Raw genomic sequence first — 19213 nt, forward strand, 5'->3', positions numbered from 1 at the left:
TTCTCGAGATTCGGGATGGAAAATTTCAAAAATTTCTCGATAATTCCCGAAACCCAACTCTAGCCGTAACGATAGAAAAAACAGCTTCTGCATAAATGTGCCAATGTGATAATTATTATTCTACCTGCGCCACATGTCGGATAAAATTTGTTACATGCGATGAGCAGATGTTTTTTCTACTAAAAATGTCCCACCGATGGTGCGGCAATACATTAAGTTACATGTATTTTGTGAATGATAGCAGATAACAAAAGTACATCGACATATTCGACGTATTGCAATTAAGACGATTTTCAATGTGCGACCGGACTGAAATCTCAGGACCAAATTGTACACAGCTACCTAACGATAACCTTATGAATATTTCACCCCTTAAGCATAGACATACATATTTAAAATACCACCCCTTACTATTTTTTTAATTGTTACATAAATTTATTACCTAGTTCTAATAACAAGATTTTATTGTTATGATATATTAAATATAAAATTCGTCAACAAGTCCACGGAATCTACTGTCGAGTTGTATCATTCGAATTGATTCCTTAATTTGCTACCCCCTTGCACAGAATGATCCGTCTATCCACACATGACTCACTTTAGCTACCCTCATATTTTGAATCCATTTAAACTTTTTTCCATATTATCTTCTTGAAATTAGTATTTTTGAATCCAGTTGCTAAGTTGGTTGCAATATATATTACATAATAATAATTTGTAAAGTGTAAGCATTCTTGTTCGTCAAATTTTAGTGTCATCTTCTATCAAAGGTTGGTGACTAAATTGCAGTACACCTACTTACCCTGGATCAGTCGTGTCTAGGGATTGCAATACGGGTATTTCAAAACTGGTATCCCAATATTTTTCGATTCCGAAATATTGAAAGTGGAAACAAAATGTATTAAATAACGTAAAAGCTTTAACATGGCTGTATTTTTGACGGATTACGCAATGTCTGGTTTACTTCTGTTGCCCTTCAACGTCCTTGGTTACCAGTAATGACACGTACTATAAATAAAGAGATTTATATACATTTATATGTGTCGCTAGATTTCAAAATCAGCCAAGTCCATAATATATGAATAGGAGAAAAACAGCTTTTAGTTTTCACAAATGCACAGTCACAAGGGTGAAAGTTTATATTATTTCGTGTATAGAATATTTAAAATTAATAAATTCCACATTTTGATAATGCAGAAATGTTAGAAAGCAGTTGTAGTTCTTCAGCAATTCACAAAAAAGTAAAAAATACCTAAAGGTGGACATGAGGTGGGCTGATTTTGAAATGAAGCGACACAATATATTGGTAGATACTTCTATTTCGTGAGGAATACCGAAATACTAGTATTAGTATTTTCATTCGGTATTGCACTCTCTAGTCGTGTCAAATACCCAACGCCTTTGACATTAAACCACTTACGGAACTTACGTACCCAAAATAATTTCCTTCTACCTACACTTCTGCTGCCCTCTAACTTTCCCTGCATTATGAGTTGGAGTTAATCATACTTCTCATTGTTGAAAATATGACTGAAGTATGCAGCCTTTATATAGTTTATAATAGCTATACTATATATTGGCGTATGAGGTCTTCTTAATCTTATTACTTAGAAATAAGTGTCTTAATGGAGAAAAGCAAGCGAGGCGTTTATTATTTTTAGTTAGGTAACGCTAACTTAACGTCGATATCTCTGCATTTGACCATTAGCCATACTAGGCATGACTAAGACTTAACTAAATCACATTTGGCAATAGACAATTACACAGATTATGTGGCCTTCATTGAGTTTCACCACAACATTTTTACCTTCTACAACAGAGTACCGCGAAAGCCTCAAATAATAATACTTATAGAAAACGGCCTAGATACCGTATTTCGCTGTAAACCGCAAAATCTAACATTACTGAGATATTTTACGAAATATCCTTTCAATACGTAGTATTTTAACACGATATTGGTATTTTTTAAATATGTTTTAGTCTGACTTCCAATATTCGGAATATTTACACGCGACTTCTAACATTTTTATCGCGCCCCGAAAAATATCTACTTACGTAAGTCTATTATTTTAAGGTCGAAATCACTGAATTAAATAAATAAAATTAGTGGCTTTACTTAGTGATAAAACGTTTTGGTTATATCAACAACAATGTATGAAAATCAAACCAAAGACAACACGCTTTTGTATTTTTTTACATAATATTTTATTAAGTTTATCTTTTGCTAATACAAATTATTATTTAGGAGAAAAGGTCTATAAATATTTCACAAATTTAGATACAAGAAAATGATAATGTTAGTAGGTATATCGCACGCGTACAGCGCACCTGTTTTGAATATATATATGTAGGGTCGTCAAAAAAGTATGAATACAGATATTTTTCGATTTATTCCCGATAAAAATCCCTCGCGGACAAACATTATTTGATACCATACTAGCAAGTATCGATTCTTCGATACGTTGGCATTGATATTTCTCTTCCGATACGGTACCGATACCAACACATCTATTCGATACACAAGGCTGCTATCGCCGGCTATCGAGGGTATTTTATTATGTATGTATTGAGGTATCATAATTGTTAAAATAAGTTAACCGTCTAAACTGTCTATCTCAGTCTAAAAGTTAACACAGCCAAGAGAGGTGCTGTTAAAACATCGCACTTTTGACAGATCAGACGGTTTACTTATTGTAACCATTAACTGCCTCAATACATAAATATGATAAACTACGTCGATAGCCGCCGATAGCAGCCTTGGGTATAGAATAGATGGGCAAGTATCAATGTTTTTCTTTCCAGCCTATGCACATTAGTTTTCGTTTACGGTCTCCACCCATTACAACACCCGGCCGTCACGTTTGATTCCGCTTACATCCGAGCATACTTTTCCGGTAGGAAGTATGCGATTGAGTCGGTGAGGGACGCCTGCACGGGACATAGAGGGTGAAAAAACGCAACGTCTCGTGGTTATGTCGGCGGGTAGCTTGTGAATACTGCTTGTCCAAATCTAAGCATTCCTCACGCATGTAGAAACTATCTTAAAACCATTATCATAAAAATAAGTAGGAGAAGAAAAAATAAATATAGACAGTACCTGTATTTCTTTTGCAATTTTACTCCACTCATCCACTGTCATATCGGATGAGTCGATGAGGTGTTCCCATTCGAGAATCGTGTACCAGACTCGCCGCCCCTGGTTTTCTAAGTCTGAACAAACAAAAACAATGTACAAATTATTTGACACCTACCTTATCACAAAATTATCCCAGTAAAACTAAAAACTCATTTATATTTTAAAACTAATTATCCATTTTTAACATTGTTATAATTTATGTAAATAGATAATAATGTTGATCACCCGACTAGCGTAAGATGGCATCACTATGAATTATAAATAATATTCTTATATATTATTATTATGTACATATAAGTTGTGTTGTGTGTGGATATCCTTTAAGTATATTTTTGTATACACCACCCATATTATGCCTATTTCATGCAGTGTCCAAAGTTCCATGTTTGGCTACTTGTCGTCGTTTCACATCGTGATCACGTCGGGGTCACCACTTTGGGAATTAATGGGGTGAAGGAGATAAATTTGTTGTTGCTTGGATGTTGTGAGGGGAGAGTTTATTGATCGGTACAAGAATGCAATAATAATTTAATAAAGATGATAACGTGAGATTATAATCGCGGATACGGATGTACTGGTGAGATCGATGTGATCAAGAGATTGGTTATATTAATGAACTGAGAGACTTGATTCGAGTGGAGTGATGGTTAACTATGTCGAGTGAAGAACTCGTGACAATAGTAGTGCGTCTCGTGACGGACTCGATGAGTTGAGTGAGGATTCATGCATAGTCCTTCCAATTTATACAAATGCTGTATATATTGCAAGAGATAAGTATTGTCGCAATTACCAATCATAACAGAAACTTCTGAATACAGATCTAGCTATGATTGAGGAAATGCTGACAATAATATTATCGCTCTATTGTTTTGTTTTGACAACAAAACATACATATTAAAGTGTGTCACACATATAATGCTGCGTGGTATTATTGATATGTAAAGAAGTGAAATCGGGCAGTTTGTAATGTAAGGATGTAATAATAAATCCATTTAAATTTGGTGTTACATAAATATACGGATGGGTTAAAGGGAAAGAAAATGTTTTCTTTGTATGTATTCCATGTTTAAAAAAAAATACAAACATGTCTGCCTCTGTCGTTAAAATATTTCTCAGACAATGCCTTGTTTCATAATAATTATGCACAATATAAAAAAGACACTATCAACTATGTGACTTATTTTCTACTGTTAATGAAATCAAAAAATACTCAAGTCTACATTAATTACAACAATTGAAACAAAAATCTTGTTTTTAAATCTAAAAAGCTTCTTACCCACTGTTGGCTCGCATCCTTAAAAATCACACATTCGATATCATTAATATTATAGCACCTATGCTATTTCCATAGCCTATGATTAAGGTACGTAACCATAATTTTAAAATTAAAATTATCCATCTGATATATACAAAACAATCTTGATTATATTGTGTAAACAACTGTCGATCTTCGAATCTCATGTGGCCAAAGGCTGACCTTTATATATTATGTAAGCGAGACGTAAACTGCAGTAAGTCCATATTTGGTATAAATGGCAGTAACTCGTAATGTACTAATTATTAATAACAAAGAAAAAACGTCATTGGGGTAAACATTAGAAAACCTATTGTGAAAAGAGAGCACAAAACAGAGAATATAATAGAAAAAGTGTAGGTTACTTATTTTTGTGGTTACTTAATTACTAATTTGTCTTTCATGTAAAGTTGTCTGTATGGATTAACCGTAATTTACTTGTCGCATACAAATATTAATAAAGAAACTTTTACATTATTCAACAGATCGAGGACACAAGGGATCCGAGTACATATTAATGCGATTGTAAATATTATCAATCTCTCACCATTTTCAACCAAAATATATAAAAAAAATACATCATTTCAAACAACCTAATAAACATACATATTTTGTGAAAATAAAACAAAAATATGTGTACCGATTGTGACTAAAACCCAAATGTACCGCAGTCCGGGCAGTGTGGTATACTAATTAAATGATCATGTCGTTACTAATCTTGCACCAATATGCATTTGAGTTGTTATTTTAAATTACGTCAATACTGACAAACATCTTTTGTAATTATTTTTAATCAAGGTTTATACAATACTAACTTTTGGTCCATAGACGGCGTTAGGATCTCCCTACATTTAATTTTTATAGGATATCAAATTATGTTTTTATTTAGTCAATAACTCACCTAATTTAAAAATATAATATGCTTTAATAATTTTAATAAAACCCATTTTTTGTACTGAATCCACTTTTTTAAAAAATAAAAAAGTGGATTCAGTAAAAAAAAAAGTGTTTTTTATCAAAATTATCAATACCAAGCATTTCCACAGTTGACATTGAATTTAATATTTAATTAGTTTTATTAAATTTAATCAACAATCATTTTCATTCATTCAATACACATACCTACCTATAGAGTAGTTTTCATCTACTTACTATTATGCCTATAGCTTTGCACGCAAATCAGTTTTACAGTGTGAATCTTATGTGGTGATGTGAAAACTGCTTCTAATTAAATATCAACTTAGTTGTCACTCGTACTCCTTGAGTCCTCAACCCCTCAATTTATACAATACCTACCGACATAGGGTACTTACCTATTTTTTTTACAAGTCGGAAACGAATCACAAAATTAGCTTAATGTATCGTATAGAATATAGGTGACGCCTAAATCATAGGTATTTGACAATATTCAAAAATATATTTTACCTGGTAACACGAGCATTGATGATGGATTGTCATGTCCATAAAATTTCTTGGCATATTCCTGATCGTGCATTTGAGGCAAAGACCTCACCGTCACAGCCAACGCGCCAGGTATAGGAACCAGTGCTAAAATCATTAAATGAACAGTGTTTTAATCACATATATTATTAAATAATTAGCGTAGTAGACCCACTTCCCTTGGTTGTGAGTAGGGATTCCAATCCCGGGATCCCGAGCTATTTTCGATACATATGAATCCCGGGATTGATAAACATAATCCCAAAACTTTCGGGATTGATTTTTTTATCAATTTTTATGGAAAATAAAATAAAAACGAAAATATAACGGAAACAATACTTTTAATAACAAATAACTACATTAGAAATGAACTGAGTTTGAATGAAGTTTGATTTATACCCATGTGTAAGTTTATTTTTTCACATAAATTAATAAAAATGAGAAAGATTGGGAAAAACAATGCTTCGCACTATTAACAAAGTAATTCCACCATGATCTCATACGTTTTACGGCAGTTTCATATTTGGCTGACTATGAAGCGGAAAGACCATAAGTACACCATGATTTGCTTTACTATTTTAAATCTCGCTTACCCATTCATTAAGTCTTTACTATCAGAAACAGCAATCTCATATTAAATTCACATTATTATTTATATTACAATATTATTTACTCCATTAAACTTATGTGTTTCCAAGATTGAACGTATACAATATTAACAATACCCAAATGTCTTAAATAGTATAAATTATACTAGATTTATTTTTGACTGATTTTATCAATGTTATTTGTAAATATAAAATTTTATATTAACAATGGAAAAAAATGCCAATCCCGGGATTGTCAACTTGTAATTCCGAAATCCCGGGATCAGAATTTTGGCTCGGGATTGGATTCCCTAGTTGTGAGTATAATTTAAAAACGTATACATAATAAATGTAATATAACACGTTAATAATATGTATAACAAAATTATATGGATACTTAGAGTACTTCACTAACGTCTTCAATAATTATTGACATTTACTAACTTTCTCATCTTACAAACTTACTCCATAAATTGACTCTCCAAGTCACATGGGTTTCCAACCTTCGTCACGACCCCTTTTATAATAGTCAATCAATGAAATACAGCTCCCGGAGGCATTCATTAGTTACCAAAGAACGATACGGGATGTGTCAATCCGCATCAGCCATAATGCAGAACTTCGTACCGGTAGATGCAAGTTAGTGGCATACGTCCCAGCCGCAATACGCTCTGGTCTCTTGACTAATGAGTGACTGTTTATGGGGTGGGATTCATTCCCACTGCCATATGGCCATATGGCCAAGACTTGCACCTCTTCTCTCTAAATTCTTTCTTTAAGCACCACGTTGCATGGCTGTTACATCAGTCCCGTGCGGTTCCGGTTAGCAGAGTGAGCACCTACAATCTTTTCTTCCAGACACGTTTTAAGCGTTATGGAAGGCGGGTCTAAATACGGCTGTACATTGATAACGGGTGGAGATGAGGAACCTAAAATCAGCTAGAGAACCTACATGCAGCCACTACGCTACTCCAGGCCATGACCGCATAATTGCTACGCTAAAGAGATCCCAGCCAAGTGCATTGCCTGCCTTAAGACACAGGCATTCGACATTCCACGATGAACTTGGGCAAGAGCAAGAACTCCACGACGGAGTTTGTTGCAACTATGCAGGCTACCGGTCTGCCCCTTGCGCTGCTGCAGGAGCCAGGAACCATACCATATTCATCTGTTTACGGAAGAATTAAGTTTGTATAAGAATACGTGGCTATGAGCACGTTGGTTTATGAGAGTCATTTTAGTTGTTACGTCTATTAGTATACCTCCAGTTTTATCTCGCTGCATCCCAATTGTCCCTCCTGTATATATGACCAGAACTCTAGTCTCCAGCAACATCTCCGAATCATGTGACGAGCCTCCATTCAACAGCTGATGACGGCTACTGGTGGTCGAAGCCGACTCCATCTTTGCGTTGATACCTGAGAATAAAAAACAACAATTAATTTATTAATTGTCCGGTAACGAAAATCACAATATAGGTACGCAGCCATTTAAACTGTGAAGGTATCCTACCAAGGCCCACTATAGTCAACCCGTGACACAAAACTATAAACTTCGATAGTAGTGCTAGTTATTGCTCATACTTCGAATGCAATATGGTAAACTGTTTGTAGAAAATGATGATTGTTACATATTGAAAGAAATGCTAATAATTTTAACGAATACAATCGAAGATTGCGAACATTGAAGTTAATGGCCCCACCAAACCACACCAGGTCTTAATCAGAAGTATCACGAGACCCTACGTTTGGATGTGAAGCATCATTTTTTTTAAAGACTTGCAATGTGTGGGAGCAGTTATCCAATTCTAAGGTCGCCATACACTCAAATGTGATTATTTTAATGAATTTAGAGTTACTTTAAGTTAAGAGTACCCGTGGGAGAGATGAGCACGTAGAGGCAATATTAAAATAATTGTAGTAAGTAACAAAAGCTAATACAAAACTACCGAACATTCTAAGTGAAGAGATCTTCATGTTGGCAGTACGGCGCCGCAAATATTTTATTATTTGAAGCGCCTAGTTTCAAAAGCCCCTAAAACGATTTTATGTAGTTCTGAGAAAAATAAGAAAAACGATTTAGGTAGTTTTGAGAAAAATGAGAAATAATCATATCTATTAGGTAAAAGTATCTGTGAACTTTATGTATTTATTTTATAATTCGTTACATTCTAACTAAAGAGTATTTTGGCTTTCCATTTTAGGGGTATTTCAGGTATTTGAAAAGCACATCCAACCATTTTGAGATTTATCCTAATTTTTGATCATACGTATTGACGGTTTTTTACTTGTTTTAAAGTTCAATCTTTGGCCATCATATTATAGGTACTTAACATACAAATGAGTGATTCACAAGCATAGTGAACCAAGTTCATTCTGGTTATTTTTGAGTAGGCTAGGTTCAAACATAATATTTGAGTATTTCTTATTATGTAAAGGTATGATTTCCATTACATAATAACTTAAATGTACTCATACTAACACTTTAGAATTGTAATCATACCCCTCTACAGAATTATAAATACTCAAATATTATGTTCGAACCTAGCTTACTCAAAAAAACTAGAATGGACTTGGTTCACTATGCTTGTGAACCACTCAAATCTAACTCAAAAATTTTCAAAAACCGTTTTAAGCGAAGATAATCAATAACTACCACTACCACTACCATCGTAACTCGCTATTCAGTGCCACGGCTTGACTATTTATAGTCGGCCTTGGAATACTGGCGAACAGATTGGAGCTCCAAGCGGATTCTACTCAGCTGAAACAACTTGTGCTCTCCTTCAAAAATACACTTATGTAATGATAACCAAGTTACATTTTAAAGTATGTAGGTATCTAGGTCCTTTAAGATTACAAAGTTGCCTACATTAACGTTCCTGTTTAACACCGATTACTTATTTATGAATACCAAATCATGCGAGTATTATAAGTAGGTACGATAATATCTCATATTATCTATAAACATGTGCAACTTTTAGTGGAAAAGTCTTGTTTGCATATTAACAAGATAACTATGTATAGTCACTCGATGAATTGTATGTCTATTGTCATAATATCTCCATCATTAATGTATTATTGTAACCACTTGACTATTATCATAAACCTATTATAAATCTGTATTGGCCACTTTTGGGTAAATGGTACATATTTCGGCCAATTATCCCATAAAGTGGTGATTTTCGCTTCTACAATCATCGCACTACATTTGAAGGAGGTGGAACAACAAAAATGTTTGATTTATTTCTTAAGGCTATACTTCAGCTGAGACACGGTCTAAAACGATCGTGGCTACGCAACGCACAGATTGTGCAAACGACACGTAACGAACAAAACATAATTTGTCATAAAAATTCAACATGCGTCCATTTAATGTTATGTTTATTGTTATTTAAGTAATAATAATAATATATTCATTGACATGTTTTATTTTTCGAGTAAATACGTAACATTTTTTAGTCATCTTTACTCGATTTAAGAATTAATTCCACCGACGCCATCACAAAACAAATTGACGTGCAAACAGGTCGACTATCGCTTTCCGACTGGCAACGCATGCAAAATTACGTCCCACCTATTGCTGAAAATTATTTGCCGTTTCACTGAAGTATGCTCTTGGTATGTTCGAAGGAAGTATTCTAAAATGTTATATGTATATTACTAATAAAAAATAACACTGTATAATATTTTCTTCAAATAGTCTGCCTATTCTTCTTCTTCTTCTTTCACCCTGTCACGTCCCAACATTGGGGCATAGGGCAAGCACAAGTTGGCGCCACTTCCCTCGGTCCATCGCCAACTCCTGTGCCTCCCGCCATGTCAGACCTGCAGCACGTAGGTCGCTTTTGTAGCATCGCTGCAGGGTGAGGGAGGGCCGGCCACGGCGACGGAACCCTTGAGGCTGTGCCACAAGGGTACGAAGTGCCGCACTCTTTGGCGGCATCCGGAATACATGTCCCAGCCACGTGAATCGTCTCTTCGTGATAACTTCAATCACCGAAGGCTGTTGTGTCTGCTCACGAACTCGGATATTTGTAACGCGGTCGTACCAATGTACCCCTAAGATTCTGCGGAGACATCGATTCTCAAAGCTCAAAAGCCGTGACTCTTGAAGCTTAGTAAGATGCCATGTCTCACAGCCATACAGGAGCACAGGTAGCACGCACGCGTTAAACAAACGACATTTGGTCCTCACAGAATACAGCCTTGACCTCCATGCGACTCCAAGTTGGTTGAACGCAGAGCCCGCCACACCCATGCGGATTCCAAGCTCACTAGAAATACCACCATCATCGGCAACCGTGGCACCCAAGTACTTGAATCTGGACACCAGCTCGACGGGCAGACCAGAAACCCGCAGAGGAGTGTCGGCGTCGATGCAAGCAGCACTGCACATGGATTTGGTCTTAGCGGCATTCAGATGAAGACCCACACGCATCGAGTTCGCGGCTAGCCTGTTCACGGTCACCTCCAACCTCTCGATCGTCGAGTCAAACACGACTGCGTCGTCTGCATACTCCAAGTCGCACAGTCTTTCTTCGCATAGATCGCTTGTGTCATCATGATGTAGGCGTATCCCACTGTCGGGGCAAACCGTCTTACGCATTATGAAATCCATCATGATGATAAAAAGAAAGGGCGCAAGTACACATCCTTGCTTGACTCCTGACGTGATTTCAAAGAGATCAGAGGATGTTCCGGCTGCTCTCACGCGACACTCTGTATTGGTGTAGAGAGCACTTATCACGGCGACCAGTTTCCGTGGGACACCATATCCTAGCAGAATTTGCCACAGAGATTCACGATGATGACTGTCAAATGCCTTTTCATAGTCCACGAAGCAGCAGGCGACAGGTATATTCATCTCTCGGTACTGTTGCAGAAGGCTTCGGAGAGTTGAAATATGCTCTGAGCAGGACTTCCCCGGGACAAATCCACTCTGCTGCGCACGCAAAACGTCCAGCATGGAACTTCTAATCCTGTACAGGAGAATCTGCGCCAACACCTTCCCGGGAACGATGAGGAGAGTGATTCCTCTGTAATTATTACAGTCTTGTGGGTTACCCTTTTTGTGCAGAGTAACAACGGTACCATCCCTCCAGGCTTTGGGGCACTGCTCCCTTTCCCACACCTCGTGCAGAAGGTCACACAAGGACGGCAATACAGCGCTCAGTCCGCAGAGCAGAAATTCTGCATGGATGCCATCATCTCCAGGAGCTTTCCTGCGCTTCAGTCTTTTGACAGCCTCTTTAACTTCAGCAGTTGTCGGAGGATCTTCGCAGAATCCCGATGCAGTAGTGATTCCGAGTGCGGTGATCTCCGACGGAATATCGAAGGGATGCAATGGAGGTGGGCGATTCAGGACATCACTGAAATGTTGGCGCCATAGCTCCTGGACCTTTGCAGGTTCGGTGACTGTCACTCCGTCAGAGTTGCGTAATGCCGTGACCACTGGACGTTTCTTACCGCAAATTGCTCTGGTGATGCGGAAGAGAGCACTTGGATTATTCTTGCAGGCAGCAGATTCCGCATCCCAAATGAGGTCATCCAGGCGTCGGCGCTTATCGCGGCGGGCAGAACGCTTTACCACGCGGTCCATTGTCTGGTATTCCGCGCTGCGCTGTGGGTCGTATGTACCATTGTCTCGCAATTCTTTCAGGAGCTTCCTCTTCTCAATCATCTCCCATGTATGAGGTGACATCCAGTCCGGTCTGTGCGTATGCCGCTCTCCTAATGCAGTAGTTGCGGAGCTCATTATAGCATCCCGGAATAATATCCATTTTCCTTCCAAGGGATCCGAGTCGATGGAAGACGTGAGAGTTCTAGCATCATATAAGCGCTTCTGCAGCTCCAGCTCATAGGTTGCACGCACACGGGTACTTTTCAGTTTTTCCACATCGATTCTGACCGTCCTTTTGGGTTTTGGGACTCGTTTGAGGTCTATACGGGATTTCCCGACCAAGAGTTTGTGGTCACTGTGGATGTCTGCACCTCTATATGTCCGCACGTCTAGCAGTTCATGCCGGTATTTCGCTTTGACCAAAATGTGGTCGATCTGGTTTCTTGTATTACCGTCTGGCGATGTCCATGTATATTTGTGGATGGTCTTATGAGGGAAAAGACTACCACCAATCACAAGACCATTCATTGAGGCAAAATCTACCAGACGGGAACCATTATCGTTCATTTGGCCAAGGCCATGTTTTCCCAGCACAAAGGGTCCACGCGAGGGGTCAGATTCTACTTTGGCATTAAGATCACCAAGGATAACTGCATGATCACAGCTGGGGATATTTCCAGCGGCTTCCGCCAAACTTTCGTAGAATGTATCCTTATCTGCATCGCTAGCAGCCTCTGTGGGAGCATAGCACTGCAGAAAAGTGATGGAGCCCGACTTGGTCTTGAAAGTAGCGCGGAGTAGACGTTCGGAGATAGGTTCCCAGCTGGTGAGGCACTTGCAAGCTTCCTTGGACATCAGCAATCCGACTCCACTACGTCGCAATGTGGCGTGTCTGGAGTACAATAGACGAAACCCACGAATAAACTTCTCGCCAATGCCAGTGAGTCGACACTCACTGATCCCGAGAACATCTAACTTGTATTGAGAAAGTATTTCTGTTAGATGCTCGGCCTTTCCAGGGACATTTAGAGTACGGATATTGTAGGTCCCAAAACAAAATCGTTTACCGAATTCAGGCGAGGTCGTCAAGATGGAAACGGGGGTCCGAGGATTCCCTGTGCTTGGATTAATCTGTTGTTTTAGGGTGTGCAGGTGATCATCCCACAGCACCCGAGTTCACTGGTGGGGCTGCCACCTTAGGGCCCGTGAACATGCCCTGGTTTTCTGTAGGGGTTTTTCCTTCCCGTAGCCAGAATGTACCAGTTTTTAGGCGCTGGTGATTCGCCTTGCACCCTCCTCTATCTGCTACAGCATGCTGCATTGCCTAGGGACCCCCACGGAGAGGTTAGAGGTAGGATTTGTTGGCAGAGCTATCATGGATAGTCGACATACTCAGCATTTCAAATGGAAGCACACCTGATCTGGCATCCTTATCAGGATCCAACCTTTGGTCTGCCTATAAGAAAGAAATATGATTGACTTGTCAACATTCCACCCACACCATTACCGACCTTCTCATAAGTAAAATCGACCAATGCGATCATCGCACTGTAATATTTCAGCCAAAGTTCATCTTAAAATGCATAAGTAATCGAGTTATTTAATTACTTATAGAAAAATTAAAATTTTCTACTAATGTGGTTGAATACCTTAAAACTGTGGTGTTCATACGTTCAACCCGAAAAAGGCAATAAATATACAATATACAAAAGCAATAAATATACAATAAAAATAAAATTACAAACTCTAGCTAGACTGACAGGGCTCTAGCCTGAGGGTCCGGGCTTAAGGGTTTAGGGGGGGCGGCAATGTGGGTCGACCAGTTACGTCAGAAAACACACCATAAATTTGCTCGAATAGTAAAAAAAATCTTCCTCAAGGAATATTTACATTTTATAATAAATGGTTGTGAGATGTTATTTGATGATTGATATAATTAAATGATAATTCACGCGCAGAATTTTATTTTATAATTATTTTAAGAGCGTTTCCTGACTTGCAAAATGGCTATTTACCCAATATGGCGAAGGGCTGCATGTTACTTGACTACCACAAAAGGAGGTCGCGATCAGTGCTTCATAATATGATGATGAGGATGATGACAACTCAATAAATCAACTTTATATATTTAAAAATCGCTGAAAATACATAGAATCACCTTAACTCTGGGGTTCCGCGGAAACAATTTGAGGAACACTACTGTCGAGAATCACACTACCCTTAACCTTAGCGATAGTTAGGGGGGCCCACCATATATCCTGATTTGGTGGCCCGCTTCAGGATGTGGGGCTCTAGATAGGTAGGTACAGTTAGGTAAATATATTATCTTTTTAAAAACTAAAACTGAACTTTGAAACTAAGCACAATATAGTTTTTTTACTGAAACCGAACCTATAATGTTGAAGAAAGTCCTCTTCTATAACTTAAATAAAGCCTACACATATAAAAGTAAAGCAATGTGGAAGCTCTGGTCTACTGATTTGGTTAGCTACACGTAACTTCGCATTCCATGTTCATTTGAAAAGAACTTTACATCTCTACCATGAACTGATAGTTTGCCAATACGTCACGACAAGTAGATTAGCAGTCAATAATACAACACTTTGGCATTATTATTTACATGAGTATAATCGTTTATAACAACAATCGTGATTGATTAAATAAACAGGCTAAACACAATGAATAACAAAAACTAGCAACCATTGCTTGAGTTCGGGAATCAGAAATGTCAACTTAACGATCTCAATATTGCAGTATTCCAACGTATCATTTGTTATGTAAACGTATTCAAATATAAATAGCGTAGGTAGGTAGGTATTCTATATTCCATCTGTATACGGCTTCTTCTATATAGTGCAGCTTCTTTGGCTAGAAGAGTTTCTTTCTACATAATATATATATATATATATATATATTATACTAGCTGAAGTACCCGGCTTCGCACAGGGTCACTTCGTGGTTATATTTATCTTAGATATTTGAAAAATAATAAGAGTTAATTATTTTTTTAATATTAAAATATCTGTGTAATACAATATGGCAATATGAAAATAATTCTAATGGGAGTAAAGGTCAAACATAAGAACACTAAATTAAAATCGAATCCAAAATATGAAAACGTTATTAATGTTATTAATATGTAGTAAAAAAAAAAATCAAAATTTGATGGAACAAACAAACAACAAACTTTGTATTTTATATAATAATAATTTAGAAACCTTTGCAAGTGTGCGCACAACAACTGACAAAAGTTTCATCGCAATCGGATGAATGGTATAGGAACGCATACGAATATTAGAAGAAGATGATTTTCTAAATCAGAAATCTTCGTGGGCATGCGCATGACAACTCACCAAAGTTTCATTGCAATCGGATTAATGGTATAGGAACGCTTACGAATAGAAGAAGAAGAAGATGGTTGTACTAATTCAAAAACCTTCGCGGGCGTGCGCACAGCAACTGGTCAAAATTTCATCACAATCGGATGAATGGCATAAGAACGCATACAAATAGAAGAAGAAAAAGATGATTGTACTAATTCAGAAACCTTTGCGGGCAAGGGCACAACACTTGATCAAAATGTCATTGCAATCGGATGAATGGTATAGAAACGCATAAGAATAGAAGTAGAAGATGATTTTCTAATTCAGAAATCTTCGTGGGCATGCGCACGACAACTCACCAAAGTTTCATTGCAATCGGATGAATGTGTGTAGGTACGCATTCGAATAGAAGAAGAAGATGATGGTTTAACTAATTCAGAAACCTTTGCAGGCGCACGCACGACAACTCACCAAAGTTTCATTGCAATCGGATGAATGGTATAGGAACGCATACGAATAGAAGAAGATGGTTGTACTAATTCAGAAACCTTCGCGGGCTTGCGCACAACAACTGGTCAAATTTTCATCGCAATTGGATGAATGGTATAAGAACGCATACGAATAGAAGAAGATAGAATGAAGAAGAGGAAGAAGATGATGATTTTTCTAATTCAGACACCTCATGGATGTGCATACAACCACTTACCAAAATTTCATTGCAATCGGATGAATGGTATAGGAACCAAGGAAGAAGAAGAAGATAGTTGTACTAATTCAAAAACCATTGCGGGTGTTACCACAATAACTGACGAAGGTTTCATCGCAATTGGATGAATGGTATAGGGACCATACGAATAAAAGAAGATAGAATGAAGAAGAAGAAGAAGAAGAAGAAGAAGATGGTTGTACTAATTCAAAAACCATTGCGGGTGTTACCACAATAACTGACGAAGGCAATCGGATGAATGGTATAGGGACCATACGAATAAAAGAAGATAAAATGAAGAAGAAGACGAAGAAGAAGATAGTTGTACTATTTCTGAAACCTTTGCGGGTGTTAACACAACAACTGACGAAGGTTTCATCGCAATCGGATGAATGGTATAGGAACCATATGAATAAAAGAAGATAGAATGAAGAAGAAGAAGAAGATGATAATTTTTCTAATTCAAAAACCTTTATGGATATGCATACAACCACTTACCAAAATTTCATTGCAATCGGATGAATGGTATAGGAACCATACGAATAAAAGAAAATAGAATGAAGAAGAAGAAGAAGATGAGGATTTTTCTAATTCAGAAACCTTCATGGGTGTGCATACAACCACTTACCAAAATTTCATTGCAATCGGATGAATGATATAGGAACGCATACGGGACAGACACACAGACAGACATTCATTTTTATATATTAGTATAGCCTATACTCTTCCCGCAAGTGCAAGCAATAAGTTTACAAAGTTTTATCGCAATCGGATGAACGGTATGGCTGCGCATTAAATACGAACAAACAAACACACAAATATTAATTTTCATATATTAGAAGATAACAACAGAGGCATTGTGCAGCTAGATTAATCGTGCTGAGGATTATAAATTAGTATAGAGATATTTTAACGTTTCGAAAATTTTTCATAGCCATTAAATCAATCGAACGCTATTCAGGATTGGTTGGCATAGCTTGGACGCATCGTCAGGATCAAAATATATAGAATATGTACTAACATTAGTTCAATTACTTCAATGTAACAAAGACGGCATTTAAAATATAATAATTATTGATTCAGCTATTATTTAAACAAAAAAAATATTGTACTCCGTTAGACCGGCAAAGTTTAATTGTTTAATACTATTATAATATAACTATAAACTCAACGTAGACGTTTACGATAGACAAACATCGTATACATAGGCATAGCTAAGGTAATTTCACACAATAAAATTATCATGAATTACCACCAAGTAAACGCTGAATATATTTGAAATGATGAACAATAGGTAAGCTCATTTAGATTCGTTTTGGATAACCGTCATACGTATATATTAGGAATCATGTGAAAAATGGGTATCCATAGGTCAACGGTAGCGAACCTTTGGTTAGCGAGCATTCGTGTCAAAAAATAAACAAACATGAATTATTTTGTTACGGTGGGTGGCGTTATCTCAAGACATTCTGGGATAAATTTGGAACTCAGGAAAAGCGTTATATGAATAATCATCATAAGACAATTAGAAATAGTAGGTACGTTGAAATTAAGATAAATAATTACAAGATAAAAAGAACTTTTTATATCTTACCACGTTTTAAAATTTTCTGTTGAATCATATAAACTTGACAATTTTATGTATTAATAATTTAGGACAAATAAGGCAATCAATCGTTTTTTTTGCTATTTCGCAACAAACAAACAAATATAGAATACTGAAATGTCATTTTGATTTCCATAGTAACGCACGTATATATTAATAATTTGGTTGTTAGGACCACCCCCTTAGCAACCAATAATAGTGTTTTACTTTTTACGGATTTCTTCCGAAATAACTTTTCATACAAAACAGAATTAACTGAAAATGAATTCAATTCTACTTAAAGATGGCTAAAAGTATTAAAAAATGCATCGGCATCGTGTTATGATATATTCTAAAAGTTTCAAATGTCTAGCTAGTCTGGAAGTTAGTTAAAAATCGATTGCAACAACCACCGGACAAACAAGAATACGTGGTAAAATACACCGTCGGAAAAACCATTTATAGTTCATGTTTGTTATGTCATTATACAAACAGAACGTTTTAAAAACACATAAAATTGCACACACTGATGAACAATTATTATATTTTTTCAATGTATGTTAGCAGAAGGTTTCCTTTTTTAACGATTTTCTCGTTATTTTCCAAATATTTTGATAAAAACGGACTACATTTTAACCACGCAAGTATTATAGATTTTTTCCGTTGGTTCTACAATCCGATGTGGATCTTGGCCGCCCCACAAAATGGTTTCTTATTTTTTACGAGAAATTAATTTTAGTCAATTAGATCCAAACACACATTAAAAAAAATAACGTGTGAATTTACCAGACCCCGAGACTATGTATAAACCCTTGTCCCGGGACCCACGACAAGCAACGGACACGTTTCCGCTTGGCCACTGTGGATTTCCGTGTCCGACATTAGATGTAACATAGCTTACATAAATAACCGCAAAAATATTTGAATGATTTAAAATACAATATGGTCTTATAAAAGTGGATTGATTTTAATATAGGTAGGTAGGTACTTTTAATTTTTTAAATCCTGTAGATTTGTTTCGTGTCATAAGTTTACCACCGCTGATATAGGTATAATTTTGCGGTAAAACTATATCGGGTATGATTATCATGATTTACAATATAACATATTATTAAATACAGACTGTCACCGCAAATATAGAGCTAGCCGATAGGTACCAAACATAGTTCATCTTGTTTTGCCTATCGCTCAGAATTAAATAACCATAATCGGCAAAATACATACATACATTAATATAGGAAACTATAATTGATAGTCAAATAGTACCAGTGACGTCCGTGGGCAAAGTGCCGCCCTTCAGCAGACGTAATACCGTCCCCTTTTAAATTTAGTTTCAAATTGTCTGCAAATTCGTTAGGTACCCACCTATACAATATGTATTATAGAATTTCGTTGGAAATCAGTTCCATGCAGACATGGAAGTGAATTATTGTACAAGAATGAAAATAATAACCCTGATCTGACGAAGAAAGCACAGATACGGATAGAAAAGAATGTAGAAGAGGCCGCGTTACCCTGGA

The 19213-nt window shown here is 36.8% G+C and overlaps 2 protein-coding genes across 2 annotated transcripts in view; both read right to left on the minus strand.

The window, feature by feature from the left end:
* The window catches only part of LOC147071235 (uncharacterized), a 50943-nt gene that overhangs the window by 26812 nt on the left and 4918 nt on the right, over nt 1-19213 (minus strand). Inside the window, exons 2-4 of the mRNA XM_085948617.1 lie at nt 7720-7875; nt 5856-5978; nt 3098-3210 (exon numbers count right to left, since the gene is read on the minus strand). Coding sequence (XP_085804743.1) covers nt 3098-3210; nt 5856-5978; nt 7720-7861 — 378 coding nt within the window. The 5' untranslated portion in view covers nt 7862-7875. The remainder of the gene's footprint in view (nt 1-3097; nt 3211-5855; nt 5979-7719; nt 7876-19213) is intronic.
* On the minus strand, nt 9158-12934 carry LOC147071236 (uncharacterized). Its single transcript, XM_085948553.1, has 2 exons — nt 11551-12934; nt 9158-9240 (listed from the first exon to the last, which is right to left on the minus strand). Exons 1-2 carry the CDS (start codon nt 12932-12934, stop codon nt 9158-9160), a joined length of 1467 nt encoding a protein of 488 aa, XP_085804679.1.

This window comes from Rhyacophila brunnea, unplaced genomic scaffold (assembly GCF_057557595.1).
Source record: "Rhyacophila brunnea isolate RB1 unplaced genomic scaffold, BYU_Rbru_1.0 scaffold_20, whole genome shotgun sequence".
Lineage (NCBI taxonomy): Eukaryota > Metazoa > Arthropoda > Insecta > Trichoptera > Rhyacophilidae > Rhyacophila > Rhyacophila brunnea.

Excerpts from the sequence above, each read along its gene's own strand:
- LOC147071236 (XM_085948553.1), bottom strand. The coding sequence starts at position 12,934 with ATGTCCAAGGAAGCTTGCAAGTGCCTCACCAGCTGGGAACCTATCTCC. Across the intron at positions 9,241-11,550 it reads CCCCAAAGCCTGGAGGGATG|GAGAGCACAAGTTGTTTCAG; the intron begins GTACCGTTGTTA and ends GTATTTTTGAAG.